We start from the raw sequence: 19118 nt of genomic DNA on the forward strand, positions 1-19118 counted from the left end.
GAGGTATAGCACTAAAAACCTTTTCACCATTTAATTGGGGTGGGGGGCTACATATTTCCCGGAAAATACAGTAAATAAGATTTGCGCTAAATAGAAACTGGAGAAGACTTACAGTATATAGTGCTTTATCTAGGCTATACTAGTGTTGTTCCGATACCACTTTTTGGCCCCGATACGATTCCACTACCTGGCTGTGTAGTATCGACCGATGCCGATCCTGTATTGACACCTCCCCCGTTTGAAAAAAATCCTAAATTAGCGCAATTTCTTTTGTAATTCTAAAGAATTGCACACTCACTTGGATGTAAAATTATTCATATTTAAATTATCACTTGCGAAGTATCTAACAGTAACATATACACACAAAATACATATGTTGAATAAACAGCCTATTTTCATAGCTCTTCGTGCTTGTGAGAGTGAGACATGGGATACATACTGTAATCACATGAATGCAAATTTGTAATAAAGGTGCAGCATTTGTACTTCTAAAATATATTCAGCGATTCTAACCGACCCCCCAATGCGTGACGTCACATTTGTATGCTGCCAGAGGGGCAGGCGGTCGAGTGAGTGAGATAACAGAAGTCCGTTATGTGTTTCTAAAAATGGTTAACACCCGTGCTGTTTATGGTTGCTCTAATCGGTCAACTAGAGATTTTATTTTGTGATACCGGCAGTGATTCAAATTAACCGGAGGCAAAAACGAAGTTGTTTGAAAGCAGACGCGCACAATGGCTGTGAAATCTTCAACGTGACACCTTAACACCATCACAACATACAAGGTTATGATCTGATATATTTTTTTCAAGAATATGTTCCCAGCAGGCCCACTAGTTGAAACACGGCATTCTGATTAATTTTGCGTTTGTGGAATATAGGTTTAGCAGCAAAATGCACTCGTTTTTAGCCATCTCTGGGGGGCAGCCATTTTGTCTTCTGTCGACTGAAAATGACATCACAACTGCTCACAACGACCAATCACGGCTGACCTGTTTTCTAAATCTGATCCGTGATTGGCCGTTGTGAGCTGTTGTGAAGTCATTTTCAGTCGACAGAAGACAAAATGGCCGCCCCCGGAGATGGCTAAAAACAAGTGGATTAACACTTATTCCACAAACGCAATATTTATCAGAATGCCCTCTTTCAACTAGTGGGCTTGCATAGAACATATTCTTGAAAAAAAAATGTTTGAGTTGACTTCCACTTTAAGTAGAAAGTAGCCAACAATAACGTCTGGTTTGGTTGTAACACACTTTGATGTTGTAGAACAGTGGTAAATAGTCCTTGCACCAAACATCCTGAATGCTGGATCCTGCATGCTACTTGCTAGCTAGCTGCGGAGACCATAGATAGCACTTGGCTGGTTGATGATGTGCATATAGCCGCCACATCAATACACATTCTCTGATAAGATGCATCAACTGGCGTTCCCACATGGTTTAAGTAATCAAGTGCCAATTGTGGGCCTGCTGTGAGGTGAAATCTGATTGGTCAAAGAAGCAGTCTCGGGTTCTGATCAGAACAAAGAGATCAGAACGTCTTAGTCCAGTTCTAAAGACTTTACACTGGTTCCCAGTCAGCTGTAGAATAGACTTTTAAGTTTTAAAAACGGTCTATACATCTCTGAAAGTTTTAGGTCCCGAATACATTAAATGTAATACATTAATCTAATAAATATTAGAATTCAGGTTGTAAATGTAGGCTTCTGGTAGTGTTCAGGCCAGTAGAGAAGGCAAAATTATTCTTTTATAAGATGATCTATTTTTGATCCACTGTTGCGCTTCCCTGCAGGTCATTTGGATGTGGTCTCTCTCCTGGTGAGTCAGGGGGCGGAGCTCTGTTGTAAGGACAAGCGAGGGTACACGCCGCTGCATACGGCGGCATCTAGTGGACAGATGGCGGTGGTTAAGCATCTGCTCAACCTAGCCGTGGAGGTACCGGCCGCTCCTTCGTCATTTCTCGTTGTCTGGCCGGTCGACATGATCGCGTTTTGTCGCGGACAGATCGACGAGTCCAACGCCTTCGGCAACACGCCGCTGCATGTGGCGTGTTTCAACGGCCAGGACGCTGTCGTCAGCGAGCTCATCGACTATGGCGCCAACATCAGCCAGCCTAACAATAAAGGCTTCACGCCGCTGCATTTTGCCGCCGCTTCCACGCACGGAGCGCTTTGTCTGGAATTTCTGGTCAACAACGGCGCCGACGTCAACGTGCAGGTACGACGGTTGGGCAACAAGTTTTTCTTTTTCTTTTTTTTTTTTTCCATTTTCTTTGTGTTTAAAAAAATAACCTGTTTTGTGGCTGTCCTAGCTCATGCCAATCAGCCACTGCTCACCTCGCCCCCTTATAGCAGGCCCAGTCCCCAGTATAGTAGCTGTCATTAATATGTCCGCTAGGTCGGTACTAGGGCGTTGTGGCGATGAAAGCGGCTACCCAGACTCTAAATTGTTCACTGGTGTGAATGTGAGTGTAAATTGTTTCTTGGGTCGGGCTTATGATAGTTTTGGATTTACTTAGTTTGGACTTAATTCAGTTAATTTGAATTAGTTTTAAGAGCAGGTTTGTGAGTTTTTATGTTTTTATTTTGTTGAAAATGAAAATTGTTTTAGTTTAGTTTGTAGTATTAGTTCCTTTTAAATACATGAGTGCAATATATTTAAAAAGCTCACTAACTATTGTGTAATAAAATAAATTACAATTTTCAAATGACTGTTTCACCTTCCTTCTTCTGTACAAACCTACAGCAAAACATGAGTAAATACATTTAAAAGGAAGCTCATGTAAAATATTAATTGACAAAGATGAAAACAAAGGACATTTTCACAGTAATTAGTTAGTTTTTCTTTTATCGATATAAGATAGTCTCTGTAAGATTTTGTTTTTTAAAAGCATTTTTGTTTTTATTATTTACATAATTTCTTTATCAAATATTTTTTTTTTCAATTTTTGTTTTACTTATTATGTTACTTTTCATTAACTAAAATAACTTTAGTTTGGCTTTATGTGCCCTGCGATTGAATGGCGACCAGGTATATGTAATGAGGTTAAACAGTGTAGAAAATGGACGGATGGATTTTGACCAATGATAAACAAATTAGATTAAAAAAAAAAATGCATTTGGACATTTAAAAAAATAATGGGTTGAGTTCGCTGTTTTTTGAAGTTTTCTCTCTTTTTTATATATGTAATTTGGTAAGGTTTTGAACATTTCCAAACATTTGGGACCTTCAACTAACATTTTATGTGTTTTTTGATTCATTTTGTTAAATAAAGGCTTTTCTTTTTACATGGTATATATTTAATTGAATTTATTTATTTATTTGTTTGTTTTACCAACGATATGTTCTAAAAGATAGGCTAGTCAAATCGCAGTCAAATTAACAATTTATTCAATTTCTTTAAAAGAATATTAAGTGTCGTGAGATATGGATTTCACTCAAATTTGTGTTCAAATCATTTTTTTTCTTTAGATTTTTTTATTTCATAACACTTAATACTGTACTCTAATGTAATTATTTTAATAGATCAAATTTCAGGTCAATTTTATTCAAATGTGATCTGTAAAGACCTGTGGATTTCGCTCAATGTTGCTTAAAAAAAAATATATAGGTGGCATATAATAGGAACATAAACAACCTATCCCCAAAAAAATATACACAACACGGATTGATTTTATGGATTTCTGACAGGTGCACACTAAAGTAGATATGATTTTTTTTTCTTTTTTTCTGAGATGATTATTATGGGTATGCAGACATCTTTCATGACAAGATTCTTTCCTTCCTGCAGAGTCGAGACGGGAAAAGTCCTCTCCACATGACGGCGGTGCACGGTCGCTTTACTCGCTCTCAGACTCTCATCCAGAATGGTGAGTCGTGTGCTTGAAGTCTTTTTTTCTGCGTAGAACACAGGTTATGATTTAATTGTGATCGCATTCAAATTTGCTTTGTACTTGATGTCTCAACCTGGTCCAAAAGTTGTTTCTCTTTCTTCAATTTGGATGAAGTTCTCATGTCATGTTGCACCAAGTACCTGTACCAGTATCATACAGTGAATTTCAGCCCAAAATTATGCAATACCATCATTTCCAAATACCGATAATTGGAAAAAAAAAGCAGCAAAAGCGCTCCAACTCTGTGTCATAGAGGGATGGTATGCAGCACGACAGCTGTCGCACAGAAGGTGGAAATTCGTCTGTGATGCACGTCAGGTTAAATCTTTTCCGTTAGGAATGGCTTGAACGTGATCAATAAATATCCGAGTCTGGATGTGTACTTTTCCACGTTGACGGCCATACAGTATAACTCCACAGCAGTATTTGCTTTTAAGAATGGACAATGTGTGCACATGCCAACTTCCTCAGTTGCCACATTCACTGAAGCTGGTGAACCTGCTTGCTGCATTTTGGCACTTGATTTGAAAAGGGTTCAAAATACCGTTTTTTATTTTATTGAAAGTGTTGCAATTACAGGTAGTATCTTTATAGTAATTGTTTGAATTAATACAAATAACAATTATTTGGAGTTGTTAAGGGGGGAACAATTTATGACACTGCTTTTTACTGATGTTTTAAGTTTTTGAGTCATTTCAGTACGGGTATTGAAGTACTTTGTGCAGGTATAGTTTCCAAGACAAAATTTTGATTTTGACTGCACTATTTTCATGTTTATCCACCGTCAATTTCAAGTTTAATTCAAGCTAATGTTACTCTAAGATGATTGTGTTGTTTAGAAACTCCTCTTTTATCATTTTCATACTTTACAAATTATTCTTTGGCACGTGTTCTCACTCTCTCATCCTCAAGAAAGGATACTGGCGTAGTCTGCTTGCTTCAAGCTATTTATATATCACTCATATCATATCATAAGTCAACTTGCTTAATTATAACTGTTGGAACAAGTGCTTAACGCACATGGAGTATCGACACAAACAAAAAGAGGATATGTCCTTTAGGCATATAGGCATTCACTACATGCAATTAAAGTGAGCACATTGATTTTTGTTAACGTCAGGCGGCGAGATCGACAGCGTGGATAAGGACGGCAACACGCCGCTGCACGTCGCCGCTCGCTATGGCCACGAGCTGCTCATCAACACGCTCATCACCAGCGGAGCCGACTGTACCAGGTATTCTATCTTCTCTGCTGACCAAAAAAACAATATGTGCGCCTTGGTGAAATGTCCCTCACTGACATGCGTCCGCTCCCCGAAAGGCGGGGCATCCACGGCATGTTCCCCCTGCACATGGCCGCCTTGAACGCTCACTCGGACTGCTGCCGCAAGCTGCTGTCCTCAGGTAGGATGCGTAACGTCTTGCGATGTGACTTGAGCGCTAGGTTGACTGTTTGCACAAAATTGCTGTGTAGTTCGTTTTGCACATTCTGGGAGAAGTAGAGGGACAGTTGAAAATGCTTGATGTAAAAAGGCTTATTAATGAGCCCTAATGTCAGAAACCTACGACCAACAGTTATCAAAATTCACATGCACATCTCAACCTGTGCCCACTTCGATCTCTGAGAATTTCCAAACAAGTGCCACAGTATTTTGGGTTTTATGGACATTAAAGTTGTGATGTCATTTTCAGTCGACAGCAAGTCACAAAATGGCCGCCCCTTGAAATGGCCAAAAACGGGCGGATTAACTCTTATTCCACAAACGCAATATTTATCAGAATGCCTTGTTTCAATTAGTGGGTTGCATAGAACGTATTCTTGAAAACAAAAAAAAAATGTTTGGGTTGACTTTCTTTTAAGCTTTTTGATCCTCATAGAGGTTCACTACAGGAACAATCTTAACGTGGTTTAATGTTAGAAAACTATGACCAATCGCCACCAAAATGTACACTTATGACCACTTTAACTTCTGAAAATGTCAAAGCAAGAGTATTTTAGATTTTACAGGCATTACGGTTTTTACATTCTTTACACATGCAGTAGTCATGATGCTTAGGAACTACGTTTGCTAAGTTTGTCTCCTGAGATTATCTGTAACACAAAGATTACGCTCCTGTAGGGGAGGCATTATATGTAATATAATTCGAGATTACTTCACCTACTATTATATCAAAATAATTACGTTGATGGGACCTTGTCCCTTTTAACAAAACGTACGATGAAATGCTATTGCTGATTTTTCATTTTTAAATACCGTGTGTGAAAGGCAGGTGCAAACGGCACTGCTGTGCGTAACCATGGCCAGGAAGCGCATGCAAAACCCGTGTAAACACTTTTGAAATGCCAGAAACAACACTCCTTTCAACTTTGGGATTCCTTGCGTCTGGGTGATTTCAGCACACTGATAATGTTCTGCCTCTCCCAGAGCAGTTTTGGGGTGTACTTTGCCATTTTTTAATCACAATATTACACAGAATGGGCACATACTTACTTGGGACCAGTTAAATCAAACAAAACACGACTTTTGTGCGGTGGCTGGCTTCCAAACACTGTTCAGAAGGCTAGATTTCTTTTCTGCAACTCAATAATATACTGCTTTCTCTTCCATTAATATTTCCAGTTGTATCACTTAAAATTTTATTTAGCGCTTGTGATGCTCTCTCAAATTTTCCATGGTAAAAAGCCATCAGCTCTGTCTAAAGAGCAAGCAGTTTTTGGATACCTTACAAGATATCAGAGTGCCTTCGGGAATTGTCCTGTTCCAAAATATTTTGGTTAAAGCTCAACTGAGGCAACAACTTTAAACATTGAGACTGAGAGCAGTCAAAGGAGAGCTTCTAACTTTCGTCATTTCAACCAGCTGTCTTTTATTCCACCAGTTATAGATTGTTATTTATTTATTCATTTATTTATTTTACTGGATATGTTTCCCACATTACATAAGACACTTTAGCTACTACCATTTTGGAACATTTACATTACTCCTTCTGCCTTTAACTAGATCTAAAACTAATTCAGACAGAGTAAATAATTTTTCTGTAAAAAAGAAAAGATTTGAAATGATTCTAAAAAATTCCACCTCCAGAGGGAGTTGAAGGAGTCTCCCCGCATGCACATCTGAGAGAGAGAGAGTCACCCCACCCCCGTCACGGAATAAATTGAAATCAGTTGCACTGTAGCTCACATATTCTGAACGATGTTATTACATGTGCTTAACTGATAGCATTTTTTACTTTATGCTCTTATCATTCTGTGTTTGCGCTTATTTAAGTGTTCCCGCACCCGAATGCACTTTCACCTAACCCGTTTCCTCAACACCTGTCTCACTAATGCCTGTCTCTCTTTCTCCATCTCTCTTTGCCCCGCCCCTTCCCGTCCCTCTCCCTACCACTTCCTGTCTTTCTCTCTTTGTGGCGGCTGCTGCTATACGTCCTCCCCGCTCACTTCTGTCTCCCTGGGCCGCCGTCTTCAGGCCGGAGGTTTAGCATAATGTGTAACGACTCGGTCCTGTGTGCAGGCTTTCAGATCGACACCCCCGACAGTCAGGGAAGGACGTGCCTGCACGCCGCCGCCGCCGGAGGGTGAGCGCCGTCTTATGAAAATGTGCACTTTTTTGATCAAGTTTGAGAAATGTTGGCCAACAAATGAATCCAAAAACCATGATAGGTTGGATTTACACTGTAGGTCCAAGTGCCCAATGTATGCTTTGCATGTACCTTTCAAGTGAAACATGTCCGCTGCAAAAAAAAAAAATATATATATATATTTTAATTAAAATGTAATGAAATAAATATTCTGCAGATACTACAGCAAGACCCTGTGAATATTTACAGTATGCTGCCATATTATTTTAGGTCTTTTACACCTTTGAGTGAACCAGACACGGTTTTCCTGCATCTCAGGGGGCTGACATTTAGACATTATTCCGCCCTCTGCTGTTGACTGAAATTGACATCAAAGTGCCCTCGGGCTCGCATTGCGAACATCACGACTGTTTTCTGTATTTGGTCACATGACATTCACAATGCGAGCACGAGGGCACATTGACGTCAGTTTCAGTTGACAGCAGGGGGCGGTCCTGGATAAAATGTCAACCTCCTGAGATGAATGAAAACATGTGGATTAATCTTCTTTATTCTTATTCCACAATCACAATATGAACTCATTTAATCCATGAAACGTATATATACATCTTAAAAAACGTAGTCCCCGCCTAACCCAAAACGTATTTATACGTCTTACGTTTTTGTTCACGTCATAGTGTGCAGTAGGGTCTTTCGCAGCTTCTGACTGAAGATCAGGCTTGTCTGCCATGTAAAACATTAAAAAAAAAACGGACAGCAGGTGGCAGTGATCAACCAGGGTCATGCTTCAGAGGTAGGCCAACCGTATGTATACATTAGCACAGTGATTCTCAACCATTAATGTGCCGTGAAAGCTCTTAAGGTGTGCCACAGGAAATTACGAAATTTCACTTCATTGCTTAAAGCAAGACTGTCAGCTGTCAGTTTTTGTTGATTATGGCGGCGCCATGTGGACAAAAGCGGTAGTGTTTTGACAAAAATTAACCAACCACATTTCCCATGTGTGCCAGCGCGTAGTGTCGTGAAATCCTGAGCCGTCCTTATAGCGAAAGGAGGAAGTGGGTATGCCGCAAAGCAATTTAGGACATTTGTATTTTTTTGTGTGCCATCCTCCTCAAAATTGCTTAGTGCCAGTAAAAACGATACAGACTCCCCCCCCAAGGGCATGAAGTCCCATTTAACGACTAGACTTGTAAGTCAATGTTTAATCAAAAGAGTTGTGAAAAAAAATTATTAAGGTCGATTTCTTGCCCAGTGCTGCTTTAAAAAAAGTATTTATTTAACACAAATAATGTATCTTTGCGTACGGTGAGTTAGGGTTAGCACTTCCGCACAGGTCGTGGGTTTGAATCCGACCCCGGCCTTCCTGTCTGGAGTTTGCATGTTCTCCCATGCTTGTGTGGGTTTTCTCCGGGTACTGCGGTTTCCTCCCACATTCCAAAAACATGCATGGTAGGTGAACTGAACACTCTCAACTGTCCCTTGGTATGATTGTGAGTAAGAATGTTTGTTTGCCTGTGTGTGCCCTGCGATTGGCTGGCAAACAATTCAGGGTGTACCCCGCCTATCACGAATGGATGGATGTATCTTTGTTCCTCTATCTATAACCGTGACTTTTAGTTACTGACAGAACAAATAAATAATGTTCTTTTAGATCATACAAAGTATATTATTGACATGTACCCACTTTTTGTCGCATTTTAGTTTGGTGGTGTGCCGTGAGATTTTTCCAATTTAAACTATGTACCTTGGCTCAATAAAGAATGGGAATCACTGCATTAGTAGAATTATACAGTTTACAACATGGAGGCAGTCTGGTTTTGGAGTGGCTGTGCAGTCGGAAAGAACAGGGAGACAGTATGGAAAAAGTAAGACTGCTGACCCTCGACGATTGATTTTTTGTGAGGTTAGATAAAAAGCCACCTCGCCTAAATATATGATGGCGATCGAGTGGCTTTCGAGTGGCGTCATTCCAAAATGTCGGGGGGTGGGCGGGGTGTAATCTGTGCGTGCGTGTGCGGGAGCAAGACTTCGTATAATATGTGCAACAGTATTTTTATAATTTGCTGATCGTGCATGTCGTGCAAGTCTTTTGAAATCATTTGGGCCGGAAGCCATGAACATGATGTGCAAATCAATTATTTTGCAATCAAAAGGCCTTTTTGGATTGTTGTTTATGTTGCTTTGTAGAAGTAAGACATTATTTAGATGTTTCAGATGTGACAAAAGCAAAAATAGGAGTGTCAATGTTGAAATGATGCTTGAAATGCATGCAGATTTTCTGCGTCTTTCCCAGAAATTGGAATTTAGATTAAATGCTATTTTCTAGTGCGGATTGCGAAAGATAAAGAACGGAAAAGATAGAAGCGAACTTTTTTTTCTGCTGAAAGAAGAGAGTCTATTCTTTGGCTCGAGTTCCCCTTTGGGTATTGACCAAGTTAATTCAGCATGTTAAAATAAGTGTGTTGTTTTGTGCCTCATGTGACGCTGGTGTTTCTTATTTGAGTGCAGCAACGTGGAGTGTGTCAAGCTGCTCCTGACGAGCGGCGGTGACCACAACCGGAGAGACAACTGCGGCAGGTGGGAATGAACAAGAACGGATACTAGCATTGGGAAATATTTTTGATAACTGAGATAAGGTGTTACAAAAAACAACAACAACTAACTTAAAACTACAAAATAAAGGCTAAAACATATAGTTATTTGAATTGGGTCATTGATTGGGCTTTGGCGGAGGTCTGTGCTCTACTGCGTAACATCCCAGCGACAGCTGTTGACATACAGTACGTACGTATGTTGGTGTCTTCCGCAGGACTTCGCTGCACTATGCCGCCGCCAGCCGCCACTATCAGTGTCTGGAGACGCTGGTGGTTTGCGGGACAGCAATCAATGCCACCGACAAGTGGGGGCGCTCCGCTCTGCATTACGCTGCAGCTTCAGACTTGGACAGAAGGTAAGAGCACAACGGGACAGTTTATTGGTTACTCCTGTGCATCAAATACAAGACGAAATGTAGACTGTTCGGATCTAGACCTGTAGGTGGCAGTAGTGTTTATTGTAAAGCGGTTGCTAAAACCATAGACACAGATGCGCTATTACTGTGAATTCCTGCGGTGAAACCAGCCTCCAAAAAGTAATTCCTACTTAACTAAATGGTCCAGAAATAACAAGGTTATACGCAATATCGCAGTTAGTCATTCACACCACCGCTATATCGCCTTTGTTTTTGCTTTTTTACAAAAAAAGGGTTTTACAGTATACTTACTGAAATGCCCTTGCATGAAAGCCACACAAAGCCATTTAAAGACGAAGTCAACCCAAACATATTTTTGTCAAGAATATGTTCTATGCGGGCCCACTAGTCAAAACACTGCATTCTGATTAACATTGCCTTTGTGGAGTAAGAGTTAATCCACTTGTTTTTTAGCCATGTCAGGGGGCGGCCATTTTATCACTTCTGTCGACTGAAAATGACATCACAGCTACTCAGGGCTCAGGTAACAACCAATCACAGCTGAGCAATCCCTGAGCCTCTGTGATGTCATTTTCAGTCGACAGAAGTGACAAAATGGCCGCCCCCTGACATGGCTAAAAAACAAGTGGATTAACTCTTACTCCACAAAGGCAATGTTAATCAGAATGCAGTGTTTTGACTAGTGGGCCCGCATAGAACATATTCTTGACAAAAATATGTTTGGGTTGACTTCGTCTTTAATGAAATCTGGGAAAACATAAACAAACTCACTAGTTTATGTGGCAGATCTATGTCTATTGCATTGACAGACTTTGGACTGTTTGCCAGCCAAACATTTGAGAAGTGATACTCAGTAAAAGGTGTTGGAACAAAAGCTTGCCTGTCCCAAACGTGCACATTTTTTTTCTTTGATTGAATTGGGATCTGTTGAGAAATGGCAATGCTATTTATTACGCGCTCTCATAAATGTCAAAACACAACGACACTGTAATTTTTGCGTCTCACTCCAACTAACAAATGGTGATAAAAGTACAACTACAATAATAAACATAATTCCTGCCTGTTGCATGAGTAGGTGTTGTGCAATAATGTGTAACTAATGTCTTTCAGGCGACGTGTTGCTCTGGAGCCTGAAAGTGAAGGAGTTCAGGCAGAGAGGGAGAAAGAAGCAGCATTGTGAGTCCGCTTTTCTGACTTTTTCTGTTTTCACAATTAAAAAAAGAAAATGGCACTGCCAAAGAAGGAACAAGTCAACTTGAAGTGGAAGTCAACCTAAACATATTTTTTTCCAGAATATGTTCTGTGCAGACCCACTAGTTGAAACAAGGCATTCTGATAAATATTGCGTTTGCGGAATAAGAGTTAATCCACCTGTATTCAGCCCTCTGCGGGGGCGGCCATTTTGTCACTTCTGTCGACTGAAAATGACATCACAGTTGCTCAGGGCTCAGATAACTCACCTGTTTTCTGACGCTGATCCATGATTAGTCAATATCTGAGCCCTGAGCAACTGTGATGTCATTTTCGATCGACAGAAGTGATAAAATGGCCGCCCCTACAGAGGGCCGAAGACGGGTGGATTTTGCTGCTTAACTCTTACTCCACAAATGCAATATTTATCAGAATTCCTTGTTTAACTAGTGGGCCTGCATAAAACCTATTCTTGAAAAAAAGGTTTGGGTTGACTTTCACTTTAAGAACATTCAGATGTCTGTAATTTAATGGGTATTTATTTTTCTGATGACTTTTACTTTTACTCCCTACATGTGAAAACATATATGCTTTTTTTCAATTTCGGCTGATGAGAACATGACCTAAAAAAGGAATGAATAGAGGGAGGTAAAGTCAACAGTGGTTGAGATCTTGATTGATTGAGATGTTGGGGTCTTATAAGGCAGGGAAAAAACAAGGACTGTAGTGACATGGAAAAACTTTTAGCATTAAAAATGATGACGTTACAGATTCAGAGAAGCAAGATATTCCCCATCCATGTCCTACTTTGAAAGAATTTTTGAATGCCTCTTTTCCGATGACTTACTTCAGGCTTGTGATTGTTTTGTAGATGTCTGGAATTCCTGCTTCAGAGCGGAGCGACGGCCTCGCTCAAAGACAAACAAGGATACAGTCCTGTTCACTATGCTGCCGCCTACGGACACAAACACTGCTTGGAGCTGGTCAGTACACACACACACACACACACACACACACACACACATTGTGTGTGCGGTTTGATGGAGGTTGGATGCACTGACAACATGTGACCTTGTAGCTACTGGACAGAGACGACGGTTACCACGACGACCTTGAATCCCCCAATGCCAGGAGCCCCCTGCACCTTGCTGTGAGTCTAAATATATACAGAGCAACTTCCTGTCTACTTACTCACTTGACTGACTTCTTTTACATCATGTGAGATAAATACAACTTCATATGTACGTCTTGTTAATAAAACCAAAAAATATTACTTTCTGTTGTATAAAAATGACTTCCTGTCAATGTTCCCAGTAAGCTCCGCACTGCTGTCACCCTCGTAGCGCACAGCAAATGTGAACAGCGCTTTAAAAAAACATTTTAAAAAAAAAGTCCTGTATTTGCATTTCGAATTTTCATATTCTCCATTTATAAAGAAATTGAAAAGTTAAATTGACATGTGGTTGTCCTAGTGATTGGTTTAGCTGTAGAACCTTTCAAAAGGTACGGTGGCCCATGTGTGATAATCAACATTTAACTAAATAATCTACAATGGGTTAGGAAATTGAAAGTCTACTAATATTTACCACCAACAATTTTGAAGATTATTTTTTTGCATCATTTAAAGAGTATGACATTTCGAAAATGATTGTATTTACTTAAAATCCTTCTTGAGGATTATCATCTAACAAGTGAAGCATTGCAGTTCTTACTATAATTAGTAATAACATTATTCAACATTTAGTTGACCTTTTCAACCACTTTCACACTCACATATTGTGATGAAAAGCATCACTCATGTCACTCTCCACTTGATCATAGTTGTGATATTGCAAATATTAAGCCCGACCTTTATTCACAATTATGATTATTACAAATTTCAAATCTCTATTCAACAATAAGCTCTATTTTAATATACAGTATAGCTGCTTTGATTTTTTTTGTTGTAACATACCAACATCAAGTAACGCAGGAGTGTCCAACTTTTAGGTGCTCCCTCCTCCAACACACCTGATTCAAATGATCAGGATCGTTATCAGGCTTCTCAGAGCTTGCTGAAGGGTGATCATCTGAATCAGGTATGTTGGAGGAGGGTAACATCAAAAACATGCTGGTTAGGGGCCCTGGAGGCCTGGAGTTGGACACCCCTGATGTAACGTGAGAGGTTTCATTTGGCAAAAAAATATGCTTTGCTGACACCTAGTGGCAGCTTGGTGTCAATGATCTATGTTTATGTTGAAGTGAGTCGTGTAGTTTAATTTAGACAAAAATAGTCCTTTGCCGCCACCCTGTGGAGCATCTGTTTGTTAATCGTGGATTTTTGCTATTCATAGCACGGCTTGCTACCACCAGATAACACTCTTCTTCTTATTTAAAGCGGAAGTCAAGCCAAACATATTTTTTTCCAAGAATATGTTCCCAGCAGGCCGACTAGTTGAAACACAGCATTCTGATTACTTTTGCATTTGTGGAATATAAGTTAAGCAGCAAAATGCACTCATTTTTAGCCATCTCTGGGGGCGGCGGCCATTTTGTCTTCTGTCAACTGAAAATGACATCACAACTGCTCACAATGACCAATCACGGCTCAGATTCACAAAACGGGTCAGCCGTGATTGGTCGTTGTGAGCAGTCGTAATGTCATTTTCAGTCGACAGAAGACAAAATGGCCGCCCTCAGAGATGGCTGAAAAAGAGTGCATTTTGCTGTTTAATTTATATTCCACAAATGCAAAATTAATCAGAATGCCGTGTTTCAATTAGTGGATCTGCTGGGAACATGAAAAAATATGTTCGGGTTGACTTCCGCTTTAAATAATTAAAAAGAGTGTTTATCCAGTGGTAGCAAGCCCTGCCATAAGAATAAGAATGCCTTTATTGATCCCACAGTGGAATAGCAAAAATCCACGATTAACAAACAGATGCTCCACAAGTAAAAAGGTAAAGTTGTTTGTACAACTGGAGCACCTCGTGAGTGATTACTTGAGGGAGTGAGTCCCATCACAGCTGTTAGGTTCCAGAACCAATCCGCAATCGGTGTAAATCAGCAATATAGAAAGCACATTTGAAAAACATATTAAAATATTTTCACCCACATGCTTGATACACATTTAAACTTTGTAAAACACATTGTGGACCTATTTGAAGACATCCAAAAAAATTGCAATCATAAATGTACAGAAAATACTATCGTTGTTTGTTTTCTAGTATCTTGGGATGGGCTGCAACTGGGAAAACTGCATTTGGAAATGGTTGTGTTGGCTGTGTGCAGGCGTACCACGGCCACGCTCAGGCCCTTGAGGTGCTGCTGCAGGGGGAGAGGGAGGTGGACCGGGTGGACGAAGCCGGCCGCACCCCCTTGGCCATGGCGGCGCTGCGGGGTCACGCCGACTGCGTTCACATTCTCCTCGGCCAGGGGGCGTCGCCGCGCACTTGCGACACGCGACACAGGCGCACCCCCGTGCACCTGGCAGGTGGGGCCCAATGTTGTAGTTAAGCTACGAGCTCACATTTGCTAACATTTTGTTTTCGCGCCGCTGCGCAGTGATGAACGGTCATACGACATGTTTGCGCCTCCTGCTGGACGTATCGGACGGTGCGGATCTGGCTGGTGTCGCCGACCTTCAGGGACAGTGAGTTATTTCCTTGTACATAGACGTGCACACGCACGCGCACACGCAGACACACACACTGTCTGTGTGTACAGGACACCTCTGATGTTAGCTGTGGCGGGGGGACACGTCGACGCCGTGTCGTTGCTGCTCGAGCGGGAGGTGGATGTCAACACGGCCGACAAGCACGGCTTGACCGCTCTGCACCTTGGGGTGAGTGAGCCTCACATCGCTTGGATAAGTGGGAAAAGGCCTTCTTTGTTGGCTTCAATACTATCAGAAGCACTGATCTGCATATACAACCTATACTCGAATGTTTGCTCCATTTTTTTTTGTATTGATTTACTCCTAGCAGCTTCCAGTACTCTGTGGATGTTACATTTTGTCCCATCAGATTCCACATGGACAAAAGTGTCGGTACCCCTAAAAAAAAACCACAGCAGGAACAGAAATAACTCGAATCTGACAAAAGTAATAGCAAATACAAATTTTGTGAAAATTAACTAATGAAAATCTTGACAGTGTTTTTGGATTGAGGTTCAACAGAATTATTTTGAAAAACAAAGCCATGAAACAGGCCTGGATAGAAATGATGGTCCCCTAGAAAAAAAAAAGAAAATAATTTGTTCAACCAAGCTGTGTCCTCTCATTAGTATCGTGGATGGCTTCAAACTTGTAATCAGTCAGTTGCCCTGTTGAAATGGTGACAATGGTGAAGTAGTCGGTGTGCTGTGTGGTGATAGTGTGTACCACACTCAACATGAAGCGAATGAAAAAGTTGTCTCAGAGGATTAGAAAGAAAACTAGACAAGCCCGTTAAAAGTAAATGCGAAAATACCATCTCGGAGCAGTTTGCGTGCAGTATGTTCCACCATCTCAATCCAATCTGCCCGGGGGCCTTCAGTAGAATCAGTAGTTTTGGATGATGTACAGTAAGTTCAACTATATTCGCAATGTGTTTTTAACCAATCTTCCCAGCTGCTGTGTGGCCAGGAGGAGTGCGTCCAGTGTCTGCTGGAGCAGGAGGCGTCCATCTTGTTGGGCGACGCTCAGGGTCGCACCGCCATTCACCTAGCGGCAGCAAGAGGCCACGCCGGCTGGCTGAGCGAGCTGCTCAGCATGACCTGCCCCGAACTTGACTCGCTGCCTCCGCTCAGAGATCGCCACGGCTACACGCCGCTGCATTGGGCCTGCTACCACGGTTGGTGTTCACACCGCTTTGCGAGTGGGCGTTGTATAGTCATGCGGTTTTATCGCGTGTGTGCGTGTTTGTGATTAGGTCACGAGGGCTGCGTGGAGGTTCTGTTGGAGCAGAAAGGTTGTCGCTGCATCGATGGAAACCCGTTCACGCCACTGCACTGTGCTGTGTAAGTGCGCAGCAATTCAGGCATTTTCGTTTTTATTACTTCATATTTGTTTTTTATTGCATCACCCTTTAAAGTGGAAGTCATCCCAAACATATTTTTTTCCCAGCATATGTTCTGTGCAGGCCCACTAGTTGCAACAAGGCTGAAAATGACATCATAACTGCTCAGGGCTCAGAAAATGACCAATCACGGCTCAGATTCAGAAAACAAGTGCGTTGTAATTGGTCGTTTTCTGAGCCCTGAGCAGTTATGATGTCATTTTCAGTCGACAAAAGTGACAAAATGGCCACCCAGAGATGGCTAAAAACGTGTGGATTAACTCTTATTCCACAAACGCCATATTAATCAGAATGCCTTGTTGCAACTAGTGGGACTGCATAGAACATATTCTTGAAAAATACGTTTGGGTTGACTTCCTCTTTAAACAGAACTCAATATGACAAATTTAAATATTCCATTGTCATATAGGTCAAAGTAAGTTTCCAAAAAGCACATGGAAAAAAAATATGAATTTGTGAATGCTGGATTGTGAATATGCAGGGTTTCACTCACCGCACATGAGTGATAAAAAGTTATTCCATAGCGTTTCCCATGAGGCAACTCACAACTAGTTTGCCGTCTTAACAGGGTGAACGACCATGAGGCCTGCGCATCATTGCTGCTGGAGGCAATGGGATCAGACATCGCAGGCTGCAAGGATGCTAAGGACAGGTGTGTGTGTGTGTGTGTGTGTGTGGGCGTGTGTGGGTGTGTGTGTGTGGGTGCGCGCACGTGATTTGCTCAGTACTATTTTACTTTATTAAAACATTTTTTTTGGTGGATGGTGGGACAGATTAATGGCATTTCAATTCATTTGAATGGGCTCTACTTCTTTGTCCTTCAGGACCCCCCTCCACGCGGCAGCCTTCTCAGGTCACATAGAATGTGTCCAGCTGCTCCTTTCCCATGATGCACCACTTGACGCTGTGGACCAAGCGGGTCGCACCGCGCTAATGATGGCGGCAGAGAAGGGTCGCGTCGGGGCCCTCGGTACACATGTTTGACTTCCCGTCATGTTTGATGTGTTGGCAAAAGTGCATTCTTGTTTATTTATTTCGAGCGCGTGTGTGTGTCCTGTTCAGAGGTTCTGCTCAACAGCGCCACCAACTGCCTCCATTACACCGACAAAGACAGCAACACTGCCCTGCATTTAGCGTGTAAAAATGTAAGTGTTCAGAATGGGGTCTATTGTACACTCCATCCCAAGACCAAATAAAAAGTAAAGCAAGTGCAAGGCTTGAAATAAGCGGTTTCGCATTGCAGTTTGCACCTTATCAAAGCAGTCAATTACCACCGAAACGTCCTAAAAGGTTTTGCTCGGCTGGACACACATGCGTTTAAGTGGAGCAATGCGCCAGTTCAAAGTTGAGACTCGAGTAGCTCGGTGCTACTTATGCCGCACCGGCTAGGCATTTGACTAAAAATTGAGAGTCCGTCAATCGTCAGCCGTCAGCAGCGTGGGTACCCTTCCGTCTATTTGGCTAGCCGGACCAAATAGCAATCGCCTACATGCTGTTCCGCCTATCATTTTAAACGGGCATTTGAAACCTGAATGCCGCAGCCGCTTCATTCGCGCGCATCAGAGAGGGGCGGGGCTTTCCTTGATAGTAGTCGACGACGACTGCTAAAACTAACAAAAGGTTTCGACAACCCAATCAAGTGGCCGACAACTGTGCTAAAGCTAATGCAAACAATATTGCTGTCTTGGTGAAGTTCAACAGCTGTAAAAACATACCAGGTATAACAAGCTCCTCACTCACGGTTCTCCGAGCCTGGTCCCTTTTTTCTTGTCTGTCCCGATAGTGGAAGCTGGCCATGTCATATAGCTCGGGATGTCCACAAACTGCGACGATAATCGCTTAATCGCCATTTTGCGCTCTCCACAAGACCCGCCGAGTGTGCAGGAACGCTGTGTGTGACGTAGCACTCCCCGATTTCGATTGGCTGTCGCTAGGCGAGGGAAAAGGTTCATTTTTTTTTAGCCGCGCCAAATGGGCGGGTTTTCGGTGCTTCGCTCTGCGTCCCACCACTCCAAACTATCCATCTAGCGAGCTAGCTAGCTAGATAGATATATGACCAGCCTATAGGCGATTACTATATGACAGCTAGCTAGCTAGCTTGATAGCTATCTATCTACATACATTACATACACCCATACATTACAACGCATTGTAAAATCCATATTTGTGCAAGCTGAAATGAAAATCTCAAAAATGTGCTGGAAAAAAAAGTAGACATTTTTGAAATCATCAAAAATATGCTTAAGGACACATAATCTGATGACATCTCTGATTAAAATTTGCTGTCACCGTATTTGATCACTTCCAGGGAAAGGAAGACTGTGTCCTGCTTATCCTGGAAAAGTTGTCCGACTCTGCGCAAATAAACGCCACGAACGCTGCGCTACAAACGTGAGTTTCTTGCGGAAAAACCGAACGGCCGCTCACGTAATTGATG

General features: G+C 41.7%; 1 protein-coding gene across 3 annotated transcripts in view; it reads left to right on the forward strand.

The window, feature by feature from the left end:
• ankrd44 (ankyrin repeat domain 44) overlaps positions 1-19118 on the forward strand; it is a 38846-nt gene that overhangs the window by 15331 nt on the left and 4397 nt on the right. For 2 of the 3 annotated variants that reach the window (XM_086051338.1, XM_086051340.1), the window contains exons 7-26: positions 1795-1937; positions 2007-2219; positions 3793-3871; positions 5016-5130; positions 5217-5299; positions 7369-7477; positions 9992-10060; positions 10293-10433; positions 11565-11630; positions 12517-12628; positions 12724-12795; positions 14916-15117; positions 15189-15276; positions 15351-15468; positions 16234-16456; positions 16535-16622; positions 17250-17333; positions 17506-17651; positions 17744-17826; positions 18990-19072. In XM_086051338.1, the coding sequence (XP_085907464.1) occupies positions 1795-1937; positions 2007-2219; positions 3793-3871; positions 5016-5130; positions 5217-5299; positions 7369-7477; positions 9992-10060; positions 10293-10433; positions 11565-11630; positions 12517-12628; positions 12724-12795; positions 14916-15117; positions 15189-15276; positions 15351-15468; positions 16234-16456; positions 16535-16622; positions 17250-17333; positions 17506-17651; positions 17744-17826; positions 18990-19072 (2317 nt within the window). The remainder of the gene's footprint in view (positions 1-1794; positions 1938-2006; positions 2220-3792; positions 3872-5015; positions 5131-5216; positions 5300-7368; positions 7478-9991; positions 10061-10292; positions 10434-11564; positions 11631-12516; positions 12629-12723; positions 12796-14915; positions 15118-15188; positions 15277-15350; positions 15469-16233; positions 16457-16534; positions 16623-17249; positions 17334-17505; positions 17652-17743; positions 17827-18989; positions 19073-19118) is intronic. The other variant, XM_086051339.1, reaches the window with a different exon arrangement.

The sequence above is a fragment of the Filicampus tigris genome, chromosome 14 (genome assembly GCF_054856515.1).
Source record: "Filicampus tigris isolate MCC_2025a chromosome 14, RoL_Ftig_1.0, whole genome shotgun sequence".
Taxonomy (NCBI): Eukaryota; Metazoa; Chordata; class Actinopteri; order Syngnathiformes; family Syngnathidae; genus Filicampus; species Filicampus tigris.